The sequence below is a fragment of the Lissotriton helveticus genome, chromosome 4_1 (assembly GCF_964261635.1).
Source record: "Lissotriton helveticus chromosome 4_1, aLisHel1.1, whole genome shotgun sequence".
NCBI classification, from domain to species: Eukaryota; Metazoa; Chordata; class Amphibia; order Caudata; family Salamandridae; genus Lissotriton; species Lissotriton helveticus.
This window is the reverse complement of record NC_136063.1, coordinates 1,322,332,715-1,322,353,806: the sequence shown is the minus strand read 5'-3', so window position 1 is coordinate 1,322,353,806 and position 21,092 is coordinate 1,322,332,715. Positions and strand designations below refer to the sequence as shown.

General features: G+C 45.8%; 1 protein-coding gene across 2 annotated transcripts in view; it reads right to left on the bottom strand.

Moving 5' to 3' along the window:
- CARMIL1 (capping protein regulator and myosin 1 linker 1) overlaps nucleotides 1-21,092 on the bottom strand; it is a 1,033,060-nt gene that overhangs the window by 331,210 nt on the left and 680,758 nt on the right. For both annotated transcript variants that reach the window (XM_078687906.1, XM_078687907.1), the window contains exons 18-20: nucleotides 19,924-20,005; nucleotides 6,578-6,677; nucleotides 6,433-6,487 (exon numbers count right to left, since the gene is read on the bottom strand). In XM_078687906.1, coding sequence (XP_078544032.1) covers nucleotides 6,433-6,487; nucleotides 6,578-6,677; nucleotides 19,924-20,005 — 237 coding nt within the window. The remainder of the gene's footprint in view (nucleotides 1-6,432; nucleotides 6,488-6,577; nucleotides 6,678-19,923; nucleotides 20,006-21,092) is intronic.

Genomic DNA, 21,092 nt, shown 5'->3' with positions numbered 1-21,092 from the left:
CCTGTCCAGGATCCTTGTCCAATGGGTGGGCATCCCGTTGTTACTAGGGTGGACTATAATAACATCCTGGATCTTTCTCTTGATCGATCCCACCACTGCTTCTCAATATGCCCCAGCTTGTTAGCACTCACGGTGATTAGGACAGTGGACCCAGCAGTGATCCCTTCTAGATGCCTGGAAAACTCATAATTCCCACTTACGTCTATACTCCCACATCTCTGCCCTGCATAACCTATATCAGACTAGACTGTTTTCTCTGCTCCCGGGACCTTATCCCATGACTAACGCATTTTGACTATCTGGGGTGGGTGATATCTGGTCACACTGCCCACATCGTGGACATTAGATGGGGTGTGCCGCATCCCCAGCCCCCACATAGCGGCTCTCAAAGGACACATTGGCTGATGTGGCCTTCCGCAAAGCACAGAGTACACATATTACCTACTACTTTGCGGATAATTCTGCCACTGCTACAAGCCACACTATAAAATGGCACTCTTTTAAGGTGGTAACCAGGGTCTTTTGAATGCAAAATATATCTGGGTTATGAGGAAAGTGGGTTCGGGACTTGAAGGCCAGTGAGGAAGTACAAAACATAAACAATCATAACCCCCCCCCAGATGCGACAAGCTTGAGTGATGTTAAAGTGCGTCATGCTACACTGATAGACGTCTCCGCTGTTATCATTATGCGGAATACAATGCTCGAATTCATGTGATGGGTGACAAACCTGAATGCCTGCTTAAATGGATTGTTCGTCAAGAAGTACAATCTCTGCGTATCACGGAGATCGGTACAAAAGGGGGTGGTGATGGACGGAGCATCTGAACCAATCAAACACTCACACCCAATCAAAAGATCTGGGTTTGATCCATCACCGTTCTTTAGCCCACTCTGCCACCCCAGTTCAGACATGGCTATATGCAAATCAGTCTGACGCTGTGTCGCATGGGAACAGTCCGGCCCGAACTGCCAAGTCATGCCTTCCCTGGACCGGAAACAAGCGTCCGCGGACCGGTTTCTGGCAATACAGCCGTCTTCAGCCCGGCTTGCTTGAATCCAGTGGCAAAGTGAGCAAGGGACTCACGTCTGAGCATACCCTGCCACACTTATGGCGGCCAAAGTGGTACAAAAGGGGGTGGTGATGGACGGAGCATCTGAACCAATCAAACACTCACACCCAGTCAAAAGATCTAGGTTTGATCCATCACAGTTCTTTAGCCCACTCTGCCACCCCAGTTTAGACAGGGCTATATGCAAATCAGTCTGACCCTGTGCCGCATGGGAACAGCCCAGCCCGAACTGCCAAGCCATGCCTTCCCTGGACCGGAAACAAGCTTCCGAGGACCGGTTTCTGGCAATACAGCCGTCTTCAGCCCGGCTTGCTTGAATCCAGTGGCAAAGTGAGCAAGGGACTCACGTCTGAGCATACCCTGCCACACTTATGGCGGCCAATGCGGTACAAAAGGGGGTGGTGATGGACGAAGCATCTGAACCAATCAAACAGAAGTAGACATATTGCGAGCGTTCAGCTCCTACTACACTGTGTTGTATCGGGCATTAGCAGCGCCTCCTCTGGAGGCCATTCAGCAATTATTAGATCCCTTACCCATACCAACTATCACCACCATGGTACGTGAGGAGTTTGATGGCTTAAACCCCAAGGATGAAGTTAAGAGTGCAATACATAATTTGGACCGTAATAAGACCCCTGGTCTAGACAGCCTACTGTTAGAATATTATGATGTTTCTCCACCTTCCTTGCCCCCAAATTGGTTGGAATTTATAATGAGGCCCTTATCAAAGGCTCGCTCCCCCCTTTTCTTCAAGAGTCTCTTCTAGTTCCCCTGCTCAAAACTGACAGGGACCCCACCCAGCTCTCCTCATATAGGTTTATAGCTATATTAAGGGCAGACTATAAAATCCTCTGAAAAGTGCTAGCACATCGGTATGTGCAGTTGCTACCTACGCTGATCCCTCTGGATCAGAATGGATTTCTAACGGGTCGTAGCACATCGAAGAACATCAGATTATTTTTTCATGTTATGGATCAGGCCTCACAGCGCTACCCCCTAGTGGCATGCCTCATACTAGACATAGAAAAAACCTTTGATTCCTTATCCTGTTCAGTGTACTGAGGTCCATGGGACTGGGACGGCATCTCTTAGTTTATACAAAGCAACCATAAACAATCCCTACTTCTTGAGCTTGCGTAGGAGGGCTGATTTTGGAATACTTTTCTATAAGCCGCATAGCACTGCAAGGGTTTTCTCTCACCTACCGTATTTGCCTTTGCCATGGAGCCCCTGGCACAGCTACGCCTTTTGGGGAGCAACACTTGGGCATCCCACTAGATGGCTTGGAGCATGTGGTGTTCCTGTATGCAGAGGATGTGCTACTATATCTTCAGGAAACATCAACTGACATGGCCTCCATTTCTGTGTTTTTTTTGCAAATTTGAGCAGGTAGCGTGGCTACGGGTAAACTGGGGAAAATTACGTGTTTTACCACTTAACAGTTATGCCCAGTCACAGATAATCCAGCTGAGTGGATAACCATTGCCATGAGTGACAGCCATGGTCCGGTATCTCTGGCATTGTTCTGCATTTGTCAACCCGAGTGGCACTGGTATGCCCTGATGTGGGTCCTGTGCTCTCCATGCCACTGGATTCAAGCTATTCTGTTCCATCAATTGTTTTTTTTTGCACTTAAGAACAGAGGCATTTAAATTAATTCATGTTGTGTATTATACGTTTTGAATTACCACGCTAATCAATTGATATCTCTTTGTAATGTCACTCTAATGAATTAATCTCTCCTAATGTATATAGTGCAAAAAAGCTTGTCAAATTGTATTACTGTATTGCACAGCATTGAATAATTCAAAAACCTAATAAAAAATATTTGAAATTAAAGTAATTCTGGGTTCTGCCGAAATTGCTATAAAACAAACATTTAAATTTTGCCCTCATGCATATTTAACCTCCCGTCTAGTAAAGCACGGCTGAGTAGGCCTAATTTCATATTTCCGTAATCCTGCTACTGTCAACTGATCATTTAATTGTGTGGTAAATTCCTGAATCAGCAATAAAAACAGCATGCAGAATATCTAATTCACAAGACTCCACCTCACTAATTACAAAGCAAAGAAACAACATGAGCAGCTTAAAGGTATTTGGGCAGGAAGCAGACACCGGTCATACCCCATTGGTATGAGTAACATTACATTAAAAGTCAGACATACCTTTAGGTTAAGCAGTGTCTTATTCTAAAGCAGCAAACGTTCTAGAAATCACAGTTTCTAAGCTGAAATGTGCCTGCCCTAGCCCTGGACATTTTAGTCAGTATTAATGTCACCACATTGGTGACTTAATGCATTATACAAGCATCTGATCCACAATCCTAAGTCTTTCTCAGCAAGCATAAAATGTGAACACAAAGTATAATAAAACCTGCACGTCCGAAGCAATGCTCCATCACAAGTGATCAATCACCTTCCAAGGATTTTATCAGACACAGTACTAATAAATCCATTTCATCAATATCAGATGTAAAAAGCTTTGTGTTGGCGATGCTAACAGCAGCTAATTTGTAAAAAAAAAGAAGTGTAGGTGCTGAACATTTTGCCAGGGAGGCCACACCTCACTTCTTCCTCGGGTGAACCCCACTTTCAATACTCTCACTGCCTCAGTCTCTATCTTCTAACCTTGATCTGTTGTCTGTCCCCTAAGTCTTTGTTCTAAGTGTCTATTCTCTCACCTCTCTAATTATTGTCTATCATCTTTGTCACACCCGGTGGGTTACCTTATTCCCTGTATTTCTGATTTGCCCTGTATTCATTCTAGCCCTGCTCCTTTTCCTCTTCACTTTTATCCATGCTCTGCTCTCTCCGCCCTCGATGTTAGCTCTTTACTATCACTCTTCTAACAGTGATTAGCTGTGTCTCCGTTTTATCATTTGTCTGCTTTTTTTCCTCTTTCCTGTCCTCTACATCCTTTCATTCTATCTTCTTTCTTAATGCTCTCTACTTCACATCATGGCTGCTTTCTGTTTGTATCTTATTTGCTCTCCTTTTCTTCTACTTAGCTCCATCTTATCTCTCTCCTCTTGTTTCTTTCTCCTCTGTACTCCTGCTCTCTCTCACATCTATAACACTGCTGCTGCCTGTGACCCCTGTCGTCAGCCTGTACATGTCCCTGCTATTTTGAACTTTGTGTTTTTCTGTTGTCATTCCTAAAGAAGTGGAAGATGGCGTGTTTTACTTTCTTACCTACACCGAGTGCAAAAACAAAATGTACCCCAAATGAAAATGCTTTTTGTGCATCTATTAATCAGTGCGGTATGACTGGGTTTATTGCGGAACAGACAGCTGCTCGAACACAGCAGGTGATGTCACTGCTAGTGCTGCCTGTAATTAGTAGGTCCAGAGACGTTGACGGCATCGGCATCCACTGCTCAGCTTGCTGTGACCCTGCCTGCTAGAGCACAGGCATTGTCCCCAGCCGTAATGCTGCCAATGCCGGTAAGTATGGCTGTGGTGCCTACTGGACTCAAGCACGCTCAGCAATTACTATGCTGGGGTGCAGCGCACAGATTCTACAGGTGACGCCATGGCGCACAATAGTTGTGTTGGCCCACAGCCGCACCAAGCACGTTGAGGTTAGCAGCAATGCAGGGCTGCAGGATAAGCTACTCTGGCTACGCAGCAACTGGAAAGTCCACACTTACTTTTGTTTATTCTTCCCCAAGAGCCCTCACTCCCAAGTTCTAAATGCGCTCTTGCAGCTTCCTTGCCTCAATTCCATCATGAGCTAGCCCCCAGCTACAATTATCCAATGGGAGGCTTAGTTTAAGGCAGTGGCAGGGTGCAGTAGACTCGGGGAATAGAATGCAAGTCATAGTTTGTCGATGACTTCTTGGATTTGTGATCAGCGTGATGACATCATCACTAACGTGGTGATACACAATCATGCCTGCCTGGACCAGGCAGGCGTATGCTGGCCTGTCTATGAACATTTACCAGACAGTCACCATGCAATGTATGTTATTCTTTTTATTTTGAATTTGAACAATTAATATTGAGACCACCACCTGCAGGGTCAGAAATTGTAGCCCCGGCCCTGTCAAAGAAGTGCCGGTGCTGAGCACCTGAAAGCACCTGCTCAAATTAAGCACTGGATGCTAAGGCTTAAACATCGGTGAAGATTACAGTCAACTTCTCGAGCATACTCTTAGGAAGAATATCTTCTAGGTGGCTTGGGAAGAGTGTATGAGTGGGCCTACTACACCCATGCTTGGCTCCGGGCGATGGGGCGGACAGACTCAGACCGCTGCTCGAGGGGCTGCGGGCAGCAGGGTCCACTGCACACGCTCTCGTTTACACGCTCTGGGGGTCTAGGGCAGGCTCTAAACAGTGCTGGAGAAGGCCTTGGTGCTTACCCCCCGATTGCTGTGCTTGGGCATCTGGGGGAGATTACGCTTGATAGGTAAGCTTCTTGCTTCTTACTGTGTACCGTAGCATCGGGGGTTCCATGTTTGTTTTTTGTATTCCACGATAAAACTTAAAAACAATGTGGTCTGTGTGTGTGGATCGGAGACAGAGAGAATGTCGGCAGCGTAGTAAGTGCATCTCTTTAAAAATCAATGAACTCAATTTTAGCAACAAATATTAAGGAAATGGACAAGAGTGGATTTGGCCCAAACTTTTAAGTTTCATTCGAAGCAAAGCTATGGAATAAATGGGTTCTCAACGCTGTGTATATACATCATTGGTATCATCAGTACTACGTTTTTCCACTTTTCAAAGGGGAAGGATAGAACAAGATTTGAAGCAAAAAGAAAGTTTGCACACACAACAGGTTTTCTTGGTTTCTTTGTCTCAGCGTGAGAAATTGATGTATATGAAATATAGACTGATTTAACTGTGAACAATGGTTTCACAGAGTTTAACTCAATATGTGCCATAGCACAAACATTTTTATAAACTATGGAGTGGAGCAAAGTCTGTTTTACTGCAATAAGATTTTGTTCTGCTTTTGTTTTAGATCGTTTACATTGCGCTCAGATATTACACGCTGGATGACCTCAATATACAGTTCGAAGGTGAAATATGTAGTGTTTATGCAGCAGGGCATTGTATGTTTACTCTTATTACTAAATATCGAACATAATGAATAGAAAAAAGATCAGCAAAAACAGAACACAATAATGTAAAGCAAAATTCAGTGCAAAAAATAGGTTGGGTGTACTACAGCAATAATTCTAAGTAATTTATATGTGCAGATGTATATGTATGCATATTTATACATATGTAGCAACCTTTCTAAATAATAAATGCACTCACATATATGTATATATAAATATGCGTGTGTATATACATATGCATACTCACACGCATGCATATATAATTTATTTAGTAAAGTCAGTACTTACAGAATCCTCATCTTGAATCATGTGTACCAAGTTATCAAGGACTGGTGTAATATTTCTGAAAAAGAAAATGGAAAAAGTCACATAATTTTTCATACAGAACTAGCAGATTTAACTTGTGTGACAGTAGAAACAGAACATCCCTTACTTGGACTTCATGTTGTTGAAGTTCTTGCCTAATGCCAAGTGCCTTATGGACCGGTTCTTACTCAGCCACACAACAAGGGTCGAGAGGTCAGAATCCAGGCCTGTGCGGGAAGAATACACATGGGAACCGCATGTTATTGAGACGTTGATGGACATCATCCAAAGACACTGGATCAAACGCAACATCCTCCCTCCACCTCCATCAGAAAAATGTATAGAGTTTGACATTTTGCGAAATTTTAAACTATTGTCTATGCTAGAAATGGGTGTCTCTAGTTGGCAATGGTTTGCACCTTTGTCCAAATAGGGACTCTTCCTTCTAGTCAGGATAGGGGGGTATACACTACCAAATTAACCCCTGCTTACGCTCTTGGTAATTTGGCACAAGCAGTCAGGCTCATCTCAGAGGCAGTGTGTGAATCATTTGCACATAACCAACAGTAATGCTGTGAAAACACTACAAAAGGACACAACACCAGTTTTAGAAAAATAGCCAATATTTATCTGTGCAAACAAGACCAAAACGATAAAAGACCAACAGACAGTAATCCAAAATATGCACTTTGCAAGAATAACTCTAAAATGCAGTTCCTTGAAGCCGGTAGGCCTGTCCGGGGCTACCGCAGTGCTAAAAACAACAGAATCCAACAGTTCCAGCCGACCGCGGTGGTCGGACTGGCGTTAGTGTCAGCAGACTCGTAAACAGTACCTTTGATTCCAGCCGACCACGGCGGGGCTGGCCAGTGGTGGCAATCGTCGCGGTTACGATGTGAAGCATAGTGGTGCCGCGTGCGGTGCTCTCAAGTATCGGTGCAGGCAACAACTCAGTGACGGCCGTCCAGTGGTGTCGGTGAGACCAGAGCTGCAATGCGGAGTGAGGCGGTGCTCGTAGCGGTGCTGACCAGTCACAGTGCAAGCGACAGTGCCGGTTGATGGGAGCTGGCATTGGTAGCCCCAGACTGTGTTGTTGGACGGGGCAGTGCGCCATGTGACTTACGAGCAGTGCCCCCAAGCCACGGTGCGGTCAAGCGCATCAACGTCAGCAGGCAGCGAAGTCATTGGTGAGATCAGGGCGTTGGAGTGCAGTGAGGTGGTGCGGAGTGCAGTGCCCACAGGTCGCAGTGCAAGCAGCGGCTCAGTGGCGATCGTCATCGTCGTCGGTGAGACCAGGGTTGCAGTGTGAAGTGCAGCCGTGCCCTCTGTGGTGCCTTCAGGACACGGAGCCCGCAGCAGTGTGGAAGACGGTGTCGGCTGCTTTCCCCCTCTGTGGCAACTGAGGCGGTACCCAGAGGTAAGTGAAGTCTTTGCTGTCCCTGAGACTTTATGAACAAGAGGCAAGCTCTATTTCAAGCCCTTGGAGATACTCAGTGACAAGTGAATAAAGTCCAATCCAGTCCTTTCGCTGCCCAAGGCAGAAGAGGCAACTGCAGGCCAACCCAGCAAAGCAACAACACAGCAAAGGGGCAGTACTCCTCCTGGCAGTCCTTCCAGCTTCTTCTTCTAGGCAGGTTCCTTGATCCAAGTGAGTTCTAAAGTTCTGGGTCCCAATATTTATAATGAACAAGGAAACCGTCACACTCCTGGGTAACTAAAAAATTCAAACTATTTCCAAATGTACAGATGGTTAGGGTGCTTCAGATGTTCACCTCCTGTTCATAGAGGTGCAGAGAAATACGTCAACAGAAAACCCTTCCCCGGGAAAGGTTGAAATCTGGAGCACTCCTGCAGCGATATAGATCGCTGTTTCACTGAGTTCAATAAAAACGTGTGTAATCTTTCAAAAAATCAAATCTTTAATCAGGTACTTCTGTGTCCATGTTACTTCATATGGAAATGGTGAAACATCATGGTTAAATCCATGTTAATTCAGTCCAATAGTCTTAACAAGCGTTACAGCTGTTTAGCAGGTCAACACATTGAGAATATGACCCCATTGCATTTCGAGCGATAGCTATTCTTCAGGGGGAAATGTCTCAGTGATTTTGACCCACGTTGCAAAAGGTGCCGAAGTTTGGAAAACGCCGCCGCCAAACTTCAGCACTTTTTGCAACGTGGGTCAAAATCACCGAGACATTTCCCTCTGAATAAGAGCTATCGCTCGAAATGCATCTGGGTCATCTGCAGGAGTGCTCCAGATTTTAACCTATCCCTGGGAAGGGTTTTTCTGTTGCCCCAATATTTATACTCAGTTTCTCTTTTCTCTGTTGGGCAGAGAGCGTCTGCGCTCAGTCATACCAGTTTGGTCCTCTATGGCCCAGATTCCTGGCATGAGGTGGAGACAGCACTGTGCAAGGCAGACTAGGCCCATTCAGGTGCAAGGAAATCTCCTCCCACTACTAGATCTCTTCAGCACAGCCCTGACTCATCCAGGAAAGACACACCTCAACCCCTCCAGTGGTTGTCTGCGGAGAATGCACACCCCCAGCCCCTGTCACTCCAAAGCCAGACAATCAATTCACAACCTAGCAGAGGCACACAGGATTGCTAAGCAAGAAAATACCTACTTTCTAGAAGTGTTTTTTCAAACAAAGAATGTAAACATTTTCTTTACTTAAAGATGTAATTCTACATTCCGAGTTCAGGTATACTAAACTATATTTCTCCATCTTGTCCCAATGGGAAGATATACTTGTAAAATGTTTCCAAGTATTTTCCTTTCTATCCTATGGTTCACTGTCCTTCACTATCAGGACATGTCACGCACACCAGGACATGTCGCACCTTGTGCCTACCTTAGGGGTGACTCGCATATAATAAAAGGGAGTTTAGGGCTTGGAAAGTGGGTGCATTTGGAGCCCTCAACATTGTCTTACTTTAGTTTTTAAGTGAAATGAAGGTTGAACAGCAATGGAGCCTTCATTACAGTACAGCATTTGTTTCTAAGGCAAAATAACAAACATAGGAATATAATAAAATCTTTCTTTCCACAAAAAAATAAAAATAACTCCACTACAGTGAATATCATAGGAAGCGTAAAGGAGCTTGTCAGCCAACTTACCCTTCATCGTGGAGGGTTGGTGGAAATTCAGGCAACGGCTGATCTAAACTGATCCTGGATCATGGAGGAACTTGTAGGCGTGTGTCAAATACTTGATTTGGTATCTTTTCTGGATGAGGAGCCAGTGGAGGTTCCTGAGGTGGAGGGTGATGTGGGTCAGTTTGGAAGGTAGAGGATGTGTTTGGCGGCTGAGTTCTGTATTATCTGGAGACTCTTTAGGAGATAGGTGGTGAGTCCTGTGTAGAGCGTGTTGCAGTAGTCCAGCTGGCTGGTGACTAGGGCTTGAGTGACTGCATTCCTGGTGCTGATGCGGAGCCTTCTGAAGATCTTTTGGACCATGTGGAGGGTGTGGAAGCAGGTGGAGGATACTGCATTGATCTGACATTGCATGGTGAGTTTCCTGTCCAGAATGATGCAGAGATTGCGGGCGCAGTCTGTTGGTGTGGGTCCGAGTTCAGAGTGCCACCAGGTGTTAGTCCATAGGGAAGAGTTGTTCCTAAAGGTCAGCACTTATGTTTTGTCCACGTTGAGCCGCAGGCAGCCGGTCTTCATCCAGTCAACGACGCTCGTCGTGCAGCTGTGGAAGTTGGTCTTGGTGGTGGAGGGGTCTTTTGAGAGTGAAAGGATGATATTGAATAAATGGGTTCTGACGATGACGGCCAGGGGTGTCATGTACATGCTGGGTGGTGCTAAGGAATGAGCCTTGAGGGATACTGCAGATACTGCTCTTTGGTTTTGAGGCAAAGGGTGGTAGACGGATCTTTTGGGTTCCTCCTGTGAGGAAGGATGCAATCCATTTGTAGCGTCTCCCTGGATCCGGATGTGGCGGAGTCTACTGAAGAGTTTGTGGTGAGATATGATGTTGTTTACAACAAGGGGTGGTGAGGGACAGAGTCTCTGAATTAAGCAGAATACTCTCACCCAGTCAAGAGATCAGGGCTAGATCCAACACCGTTTTTTAGATCATTGCACCATCCCAGTTTCAGAACCTGGCTGTATGCAAATTAGTCTGTTCCTGTCCCAGTGCATGATGGGAACAGGGCAAACCAAACTACAAAAGCCAATTCTTACACTGGGAAGGAAACAAGCTTCCGGGGACCGGTTTCTGGCATTACAGCCGTCTTCGGCCCGGCTTGCTTGAATCCTGATGGTGCAATGAGCAAGGGACTCATGTCTGAGTATACCCTTCCACGCTTAGGGTGGACAAAATTATTTACAACAAGGGGTGGTGAGGGACAGAGTCTCTGAATTAAGCAGAATACTCTCACCCAGTCAAGAGATCAGGGCTAGATCCAACACCGTTTTTTAGCTCATTGCACCATCCCAGTTTCAGAACCTGGCTGTATGCAAATTAGTCTGTTCCTGTCCCAGTGCATGATGGGAACAGGGCAAACCAGACTACAAAAGCCAATTCTTACACTGGGAAGGAAACAAGCTACCGGGGAGATATGATGTTGAACACTGCTGAGAGGCCAAGGAGGATCAGGACCGATGTTTCCCCATGGTCGAGGAGAGACCTGATGTTGTCAATGGCAGCAAAAAGGGTGGTCTCAGTGCTGTGGTTGGCACGGAAGTCAGTTTGTGAGGTGTCCAGGAGATTGTTGATCTCCAGGTGTTCGGTGAGTTGGTGGTTGATGGCCTACTCAAGGACTATGGCAAGGAAGGGGAGCAGAGAGATGGGGTGGTACTTCTTGAGTTTGCCGGGGTCGGTGAAGGGTTTTATCAGGATGGGCCTGACCTCTGTGTGTTTCCATTGACTGGGAAAGGTGACTGTGGAGATGGATGCTTTGAGAATGAGATGAGTTTGTAGCGCATTTCCTTGCTTCGAAGTAGGTGGTGGGGGCAGGATTATGTGGGTGCTAGAGAGTGGATGGAGTTCATGACTGCTGTGGTGGTCTGTATGGTGAGCGGATTTCATGCAGTGAGCAGATTGTTGTGAGTGGAGTTGGTTGGCGCAAGGAGGCTTTAGAGGTCAGTGGGTTGTGTTTGAAGTTGCTGTAGATGGTGGATATCTTGCTGTGGAAGCAGTCGGCCAGGGGTTTTAGAGTTCTTGGAAGGGGAGGGGGTGATGTCTGTGGCTGCAGGGCTGGAGAACTCTCTGGCGATTTTGACACGTTCCTTGTTATGGTCGGAGCTGGCTATGACGCAATAGTATTTGTTGAGGGCTGACTTGAGGGTAGCTTGGACTGTGGGATCTCTGCTTATGCACCGTCTTTCTAGGTATTTGCAGTCATGTTTCATAGACCTGAGTTCTGGTGTATACCAGCTAGTTTGTTTGGTGGATCTGCTGGTCTTGGCAGGCTAGATAGGAGCAACTGTCTGTGCAGTTTGTGATCCAGGCAGGGAAGTTCTTGACGGCCTGTTCCAGGTTGGATGCAGGGTCAGGATGAATGGTGTTGAGGGTGACCGTCCATTGGATCTCTGTCACTTTGTTTCAGCTGCGGTGGGAGGAGCTGGGAGGCTTGGTGGTGGTGGTGCATGAGGATCCTTCAATGGTGAAGTGGACGATGGCATGGTTGGTCCAGATAAGCTTGATGACATGACTGTACTTGAATCGGTCGGTGGTGGTAAAGATCGGGTCAAGCATATGTCCTGTGCTATGTGTGGGGATGGTGACCAGTTGGATGAGGCCAATATTGCTCATGTTTTCCAGGAGGTTGGCGGTGTTTGCATCTTTGGGTCATGAGGTGGAAGCTGAGGTCACTGAGGAAGATGTAGTGCTTTGCGTGGACGGTAAGTGGGGTGATGAATTCATGAAAGGAGTGGCAGAAGCCGGGCCATGGTCCTTGGAGTCTGTAGGTGAGGGTGCCTCTAAAGGTCGCTCTGCCATCAGTTTGGAGTTTAAAGATGAGGTGCTCCATGATTGGTGTAGTAACTTCTTTGGTAGTGGTGCAGCGGATGGTTTCTTTCTGGATGATGGAGCTGCCCTCTCCGTGGTTGTTGGTGCGATCACAGTGCATCATCTTGTAGCCGTTGGACATCAAGGTGGTGATATCGGAGGATGTGCCAGGTCTCTGTGATGAAGATAATGTCTGGCAAGGTTGGTGATGGGTTCCCAGACTTTGGTGGTGTCTTTGAAGAGTGTTCAGGAGTTAAGCAGGATGCAGTGGAGTAGTTCTGTGTCTTTCGTGGTCGGTGAGGTGGGTGTTGTGATGGTTTCCGTGAGGGAGGGTGGTCCTGAGTTGCAGGTGAAAAGAGAGCGGCAGCAGGTGAAGGGTCCTACCGTTAATCAAGGAGATGCAAGGCAGCAACAGTTGTTGTTGTTACAGCACCGGGGGTTCTGGATTCAGAGTATCTGTGAGTAGCAGGAGTGCCAGGATTCGTGGTGCTGGGTGCAATCCAATTGCAAACAGGCTTGCCTTTGGCCTGCCGGCAGCGTGGCCATGCTGTGGCCTCTATTAAGTAGGTCTTGGGAGGGTGGCTGAGTGGCAGGAAGCGGGAGCAGTGAACGGGTGGGGAAAAACAAGTGAGTGGCAGCGAGTCTGCTCCTGAAAACGGTACGTACAATAAAGAAAATACAGCAGAGGTGAACAAATTACAAATTAGTGTGAACCAGTAACAAATAACGCTATAAGAAATAGGCTAATGCAGGCAGAAAAAGACTAAGTTACAGGCAGACAAAGGAAAATCTTACTGACAATAAAATAACTGACCAAATTTACATGCAGAAAAATAAACTAGCTTGCTGGCAGCACAGTGAGCAGACACAGACAGCGGGCTAAGCGGACAGAGCAGAATGAAGTTAGCTGTGAGGCAGTCAGGGGGACCTGCTGGCAGCGAGAGGGGACCTGATGAAGAAGACCAAGGTGTTGATCCGATATGGAAACTGGTGCAGTGAAGCCTCTTGGTGGTGCAGGACCTTCACTCTGCCACTGATGTGGTGGAATCCGTAACTCCTCCCCCCCCACCCCCTCCCCACGGAAACTCCTGAGCAGGGGGCTGAACCTTGCCGTGGCCACAGAGAACAGGCTGTGTGGCACAGTCCGGGTCAATGCCCCAGTAAAAACTGTGCCTGAACTTTGATGGCAGTGGCAGCCCAGCTGGTGACGTTGCACTCTACCCTCAAGGTGAGTGTGGGCTTCAGGCGTTGCCGGAGCCAGTGCCAGCCCAACAATCACTCCTGCGTCCCCTGCCATTAGAGACAAAACCCAGGCTGGGGCTGCTTCTGTGGCTAGAGTGGCCCCGACTCCTCTCACTTAACATCGAACTGATGGACGGTAGACAAGACTCTAGGGTCTGGTGGCTTATTGGACCTTTGACTGGAAGCACATAATCAAATGAGTCTGCTTTCTAGCAGTACCAAGTGAAAACGGAGGGCATACGCTTAGAAAATGGCCCCTCAGAATAGATGGTATCGCAAAGCAAGGTCTGCATTGGCCCCTCAATTCTGTGACTCCCTGCAGCTTGGTTTACTGCTTTCATCCCAACCTAATGAGAAACAGGAAGACTCAGGGTGCTGTGGTTGGGTACCTCTGCTTCGTGGTCCACAGAGTCAGAGAGCAACTTGATGATAAAGATGTCCCATAGAACAGAGACTGTCCTGGGGCCATGAAAACATTAGACAAGTTAATGCCATTAAAAACGCTTGAAAGCACTTGAATATAAAATTGGCACAAGGACACAGATCTTTCCCTCCTACAAGCTGACCTGCAAATGTTTTCTGATAGAATCATGGTTAAAAAACTGAACTGCAGAGATACAGTATGCACTTTCTAGAACAAAGAGTAGAGGACTTGTACAGTCACTCTAAAGAAAAAATAGAGGGACCCTACCTATAGTTCTTCTTTGACGATTGGTTTGTGATCCAGGATGTTTCTGACAGCTTTTCAAAACTTTTCTCTGTACAGCGAGGCACAAGGTTTCTGTGAAAACACGCATTCCAGGGGCTCGACCTAGGCCAGTGGTGGCCTGACTTCTCCGTTATAGGGAGTGGGACTGCATACTTCAACAAGCATGTAAAAATGATTCTTACAAACTCCATGACAACAACATCTTCCTATTCCTAGTATATGTGGATGCAGTTTAAAGATACGTAGCAAGTCCGTGAAATTAGGCAAACCTTAAAGTCAGTGTACTTAAAGTTTATGCTGATGTTTCCCACCAAGCTAAAAGTGACTGATGGCAGAAAAGCCTATTTCTTTACCAAACCCTCAAAAGCCAAAAAGTAGGTTGATATATGAGCCACTAAAAATACCGCACCCCAAACTTCAGAGACCTACGAGGAAACCAAACGGATAGCTAAATGATGCTGAGCGCAAGGAAATCTTGCCAAGGATCATAATATAGAGGATCAACAAACTACAAGATGATTTGGAAATGATGCACTCTGGAACAAAACTGTCAATGTAAACAAGCAGAACCACCAATGAAGGGAAGGACCCTGCTCAAGCACCCAGGATACCACCCATGACTGCTGATGATCTGCTGTAAACCACGTTTCTTTCAACTATCTGCCATTGAAGCAGGGTTCTTTTCTGAAGGTGGCTCCCTCTCCCTTGCTGTCGAGTATCCAGGAGTGCTGGGTGTACTGCTAAATCTACTTATGAGACACTTGTTAAATTCTTGAGGTGCAAATTTGAGAATGATCAAAACCTTTGGGCAACATATAGCACTATCCTGTAGCTGTACAGCTCAAGATCAACACATACCAGGGAGGGAGACAAATGTTGCCAAATTCAACACAACCACCCTCTCCATAATATTTCATCGCCCTGTAGAGTCATCATGACTCCACGAATGGTCACAATGTTCTTATATTGTTTAGAAAGGGCCTGGAAAGTTCAATGCCAGGTCTAGAAAGGGTTGTTTTTGTTTTGTTGTTTTAAAAAGGAGCCTTACATTATCAACAAGAATCACAATAGCACTTATAAATGCTACCATAGCTCGGACAAGGGATGGGGGTTGCTACAGCCGCATTTTGGATCTGGAACTCACCATTTACTGGTCACATCCGATCCTTTCGATGGCTGTATGTTGCTATGAAATTACACCCGGGCATGGAAGGGGGACAGGGTACTTAAGTAAATGACACTTAATAAGTCTATATCTGAGACATCACTATGTTGACATTGTGTGTCTTAAAGAGACACATTCAAGTGATAATGAGAAAGCTAAATTTTGAAGAAGATGGAGAGAACAAACATTTCTATGACATATTCGCCATATGCAAGGGGGCACTCTAATTTGGATCAAAATCAGGTTTGTCATTTGAGTCTTCCAATAATAAAATAGGTTCAAAGGTAGTGACACAATTGTGACTGGCACTCTGGATGGCAGACCACAAGCTACAGCCAACTTATATGTGCCCACAGTAGCTGGCTTATCTTAATAACCTATCATCTCATTTATCAGAACTAACTTATACTCCAAACAACTTGTTGGGGAGATATACCTGTAACAAAATGGGAAATTGAACTGGTCACATGCTCTAGTGGTGGGCACTCAGGCAATAAAGAAAGAATTGGGCTTTTGGATAGGCTTTGAGATTGGATCCTTATACACAAGTGAAGGGAATTACACTCAGATGAAAAGTAATACACATTACTCACCTACATATTATTTACAGTGGAGAAGTGTGGCTCACCAGTTAGAGGCGGCAGACCCAGAAGCAGAGGTCGGCCCGGGACCAGGGTTCAATTCCCGACGCGACAAATCTCGCCTCAGTGCCTCTCTAACCATGGGTCCCATGCTGCAACTCTGGGCAATAGCTTGCTTAATCTCCACAATGGCCCCCTTGCTGCTGGGGATGCCTGGCTTCACCTTGGGGATGCCCAACAGGGACCATCTCACAGGGAAAGACAGGACGGGTTCCCCAGCGGCACACAGCGCCAAGAAACCCTGGGGTGAATGTGCGCTCTACAAATTCATACTAACTAACATTCAATTGTAGACACATTGTATATATTCACATCAATGATTCACACATCAAGGTTACATTAAGGTTAAGTCACAGTTAGGTGAAACATAACATTTTAAACTAAAAGAAACAGAAATATTTCAGTTAATACTTATCTCAAGCAACTATAACTAGTGCCACAAGTTAACGGTAACTAGTGATCCTGCCATGCACAGCTTTCTCATCAATAATTTCATTGCAAATATTGCAGTGATATTATCAATGCTGAATTACAAGATGTCATGAGTGATGTGATATACAGGGTAATTAGGTCATTAGTTATAGTTACTTAGGGTAACTACAACTGGTGAATTTCTGTGCATTTGACAGTTTAAAACGTTACGTTGTTATTGAAACTTTTACTTAAATATAAATTCACTTTAACCTTTGGATTTTTCAGTGAATTTCTAGGATTTTTTTTTTACGTAAAGTAATAGTTTATGACCATGCATATAGCCAGCATCCCTCCATGCACGGCTACATGCTGCCAGGCCTTGCTTACAACCCCGCCATGCAGGCATTCAAACACATGCTGCTCATGGCTTTTGCCCCAGGGGCTCCATCTACCAGTGACAAATTTCAATAAAAAGGAGAGGGGGGCCCGCTTGGCCCCTGTCCCCCAGCCTTCATGGGCCCCACGGACCCCATCCTCGGGGGCAGAATTCCATTAAAAAGGGGAGGGGGCCCGCCTCCTAGACCCTACTGTGGCCCCAGGGGCCGCATCCCCCAGGACCTCTCTAAATTGTAGATGGGTGCCCATTTGGGCAACTGCCAAGCAATACATATTAACCCTTTCGGCTCTTGCGCGTCCCACGCATACATTCTCGTGTGCGTTGGGCGGCTCCCTCGCGTCCGACGCCATTACAGAAGAAATCCCTCTGGTGAAGGCACCAGAGGGATTTCTTTCACTCCCCCAAAGCCTCAGGAGTTCGGGAAAGAGCATCCCCAGCTTGCGTCACCCCCACCCCGTTTCTGTGAAATGACGATCAGCGCGCAAGTCGAGCTGACGTAATTTCACAGAAACCGAACCTGAGGCTCATTTCAGTTTCACTTTCTACGTGCTCAGAAGGATATCTCAGCCCCCTGAGCACGTAGAAAAACGGGAGAGGTATAATTGGAAGAGGGAGAATCTCCCCTTTCCAATGGTACCCCTCCCAAGTGGATCCCCAAGCATGGATCCACCCACTATACTCCAGGGAGGGGGGAGCAGCCCCTTGGGCAAGGGCCCTAAATGGCAGGCATTTTTTTATAGGCACTTATTTATAGGGTGGGGCTGCCCAAAACAGGCATTCCAATGCCTCACCCCGCCACAATGACAGCCTTTCTAGACACCAGGAATTTTTTTTCGGCAATTTAATTAGGGTGAGGGCTGCCCAAAACAGGCATGCCAATGCCCCCACGCCGGCCACAATTAGAGCCTTTCTGCACCCCCGGGGGTGCAGAAAGGCTCTAGAAGCCCACTAGAATCCAGGGATTTTTTTATTTGCGTAGGGGTGGGGCCTGCCCAAAATGGGCATGACAATACCCAACCCCCCCCAGAGAAATTCCGGTCTTTTCTGAGTAGGGAAATGTTGGGGGACCCACGCAAGCCATACCTTGCTGGACTCCCCCGGGTTTATAGTTTTCAGAAATGTGTGGGTTTGGCAGGTTTCCCTGGGTGGCCACCGAGCCCAGTGCCAAAAACTCATGGGACCCCCCTTGCAAAACCAGGTTGTTGTGTGATTGGTCATTTTGATGTCGCCTCAATAGGTTTTGGGCCCTTGTCTGTCACGGGTACTTGACCGACCCATGGGAGTGAGGTACCATTTTTCTCAGAAGACTTTGGGGAATGTGGCGAGGGTGGAATTTTGTGCATCCACACAGATTCCAGAACTTTCCACCACAGAAATTTGAGGAAAATTTGTTTTTTTGGACAAATTTTGAGGTTTGCAAAGGATTCTGGGTAACAGAACCTAGTGAAAGCCATTCAAGTCACCCTATCCTGGATTCCCTCGGGTGTCTAGTTTTAAAAAATGTATAGGTTTGCTAGGTTTCCCTAGGTGCAGGCGGAGTTAGGGTTCAATCTCTACTTTGCAAAAAAAGGGTAATTTTTCACCGTGAAAATGTGGTGTGTCTACCTTGCAGTTTGGGGCGTTTCCTGTCACGGGCACTAGGCCTACATACACAAGTGAGGTACCACTTTTCTCAGAAGACTTTGGGGAACACGGGTTGGGTTGAATTTTGTGGATCCACGTAGATTCCAGAACTTTCCACCACCATAGAAAAGTGGGGAAAATGTGGATTTTTTGACAATTTTTTAAGTTTGCAAGGGATTCTGGGAAACAGAACCTGGTGAGAGCCAGTCAAGTCACCCCATCCTGGATTCCCCTGGGTGTCAATTTTTAAAAAGGTATAGGTTTGCTGCTTTTCCCTAGGTGCCAGCAGAGCTAGGGTTCAAACACTATAGCTAGGCACTTCGCAAAAAAAGGGTAATTTTTCACAGTGAAAATGTGGTGTGTCCACCTTGCGTTTTGGACCGTTTCCTGTCGCGGGCACTAGGCCTACCCACACAAGTGAGGTACCATTTTTTTCGGACGACTTTGGGGAACGGGGGTGGGTGGAATTTTGTGGATCCACGCAGATTCCAGAACTTTCCACCACAGAAATGTGAGGAAAATTTGTTTTTTGGAACACATTTTTAGGTGTGCAAGGAATTCTGGATAACAGAACCTGGTGAGAGCCAGTCAAGTCACCCTAACCTGGATTACCCTGGGTGTCTAGTTTTTAAAAATGTATAGGTTTGCTAGGTTTGCCTACGTGCAGGCAGAACTAGGGTTCAAAAACTACAGCTAGGCACTTTGCAAAAAAAGGGTCATTTTTCATCGTGAAAATGTGGTGCCACATTTCGTTTTGAGCCGTTTTCTGTCATGGGAACAAGGCCTACGCACACATGTGAGGTACCATTTTTATCGGGAGACTTAGGGTAACGCAGAATTGTAGAGCAACTGTTATTACCTAGTGACTTTCAAATTAAACACAATGTGTAAAAAGGAAGTCATTTTGAAAAATGACCTATAATTCTCATGCTAGTATGGCTACTCCCAATTTCGGAAATGTGCAAATATCTACTGTTTCTAAACTCTATATTTTGTTCCCATTTCAGAAATACATAGGTGTCTTTCACACCGAATTTTTCCATGTATACCTTTTCCCAAAATAATTTCTACATACCCGGTACATAATAAAAAACCATTGCAAGACGCTGCTCAGTTATTGGCTCTATATACATTTATTGACACACTGCTTCATTTCATTAAGTGACCGATCTGCATGAATACTGGTGTCAACAAACACAAACAGTTGTTAAAAAGACCTCTCTATAAGATAACTACAAAGATAGGCACTTGAAAATTATAAAATTTTATGTAATGTTTTGTTTAGGTCAAACACCATAGTACATGTTTTTACTACTCACCATTGTCTGAAATGTCTAGGCTTGAGATGTTGGGTATCTCTGCTATACAGCCTTCCAAAACCTGTGCACCACCTGATCGTAACTGAACACAACAAACAACATCTTAGAAATGGATACACACACCACTGTTAATTCTCAGCACAAAACAAATAATCAGTGGGGTGAGTTTAGTTACATATTCATGGTTTAACTCTTTTTTATTAAACAATGCAGGAAGCAACCTTGCATTAAACGAGCTATGCAGACCCCACTATTGGGATTGATATGGGATTTGTCATTACAAAAATCAACAAATAACTGGTACTATCCCTCCCACCACCCGGGAAAAGAGAGAAAAGAAGAAAAACACGAGAAGAATCACCCCTACTCTCCCCCGGTCCAATCCTTCAGTTCAGTGTCGCACCAAGCGGAGTGGCGTTCATAAGGCTGGGCCAACCTAAGTGGAGAAATCAGGTGCAGTCAGGTGCAAGAGGCATAAGTATCTCAGGAAGACAGTTCCCGAAATTCCAGTGTACGTAGGGCGAGGAACGGTTGAGGTCGCTAAAGGAGGAGCCTTTCCCAGATAAGGTAAGAGAGATTTTTTCCATACGCAATACGTGCCACAGTCGCTGGTGCCACACGGTATGCGTAGGGATCTGAGGTGTTCTCCAATGAATCAATGACTGTTACATATTTAAAGGTTTTTTAAAGTGTTATGGTCTTTAGTGAGTATAAATGGATATGCACTTAGATTTATTGGAGGTAGTGCTTTCTCTAAAATGATGAAGAAACTATGATCTGAAATGGGAGGGCACCTAACGAAAACTGCTGCACTTTTTGCAGCAAATATGTCAACATATGATGTTTCTTAAACACTGTACAAATTACACAGCTAAAAATCCTAGCATATCAGATGTCAAAACATCTGAACAGGGGTGTGGAATTCCTATAGCCCGATGCCCACGACATATTCTTCAAGGTCAAGGATAATAGGTTTTCATGTATATTTTGCCCTTCCTCACCCTCCAGCACAAACTATTTGGATGCCAGATTACAGTACCACATTATGGATCAAGGAAGGGCATTGTCTGCAGTTAAGGTAATATTTCTGTCCATATGTTAATGCTGTTCAAACATGTATTTATGGTTCATTAATACAAAGACTTTATTATTAGGGTGAGTGCTCTAAG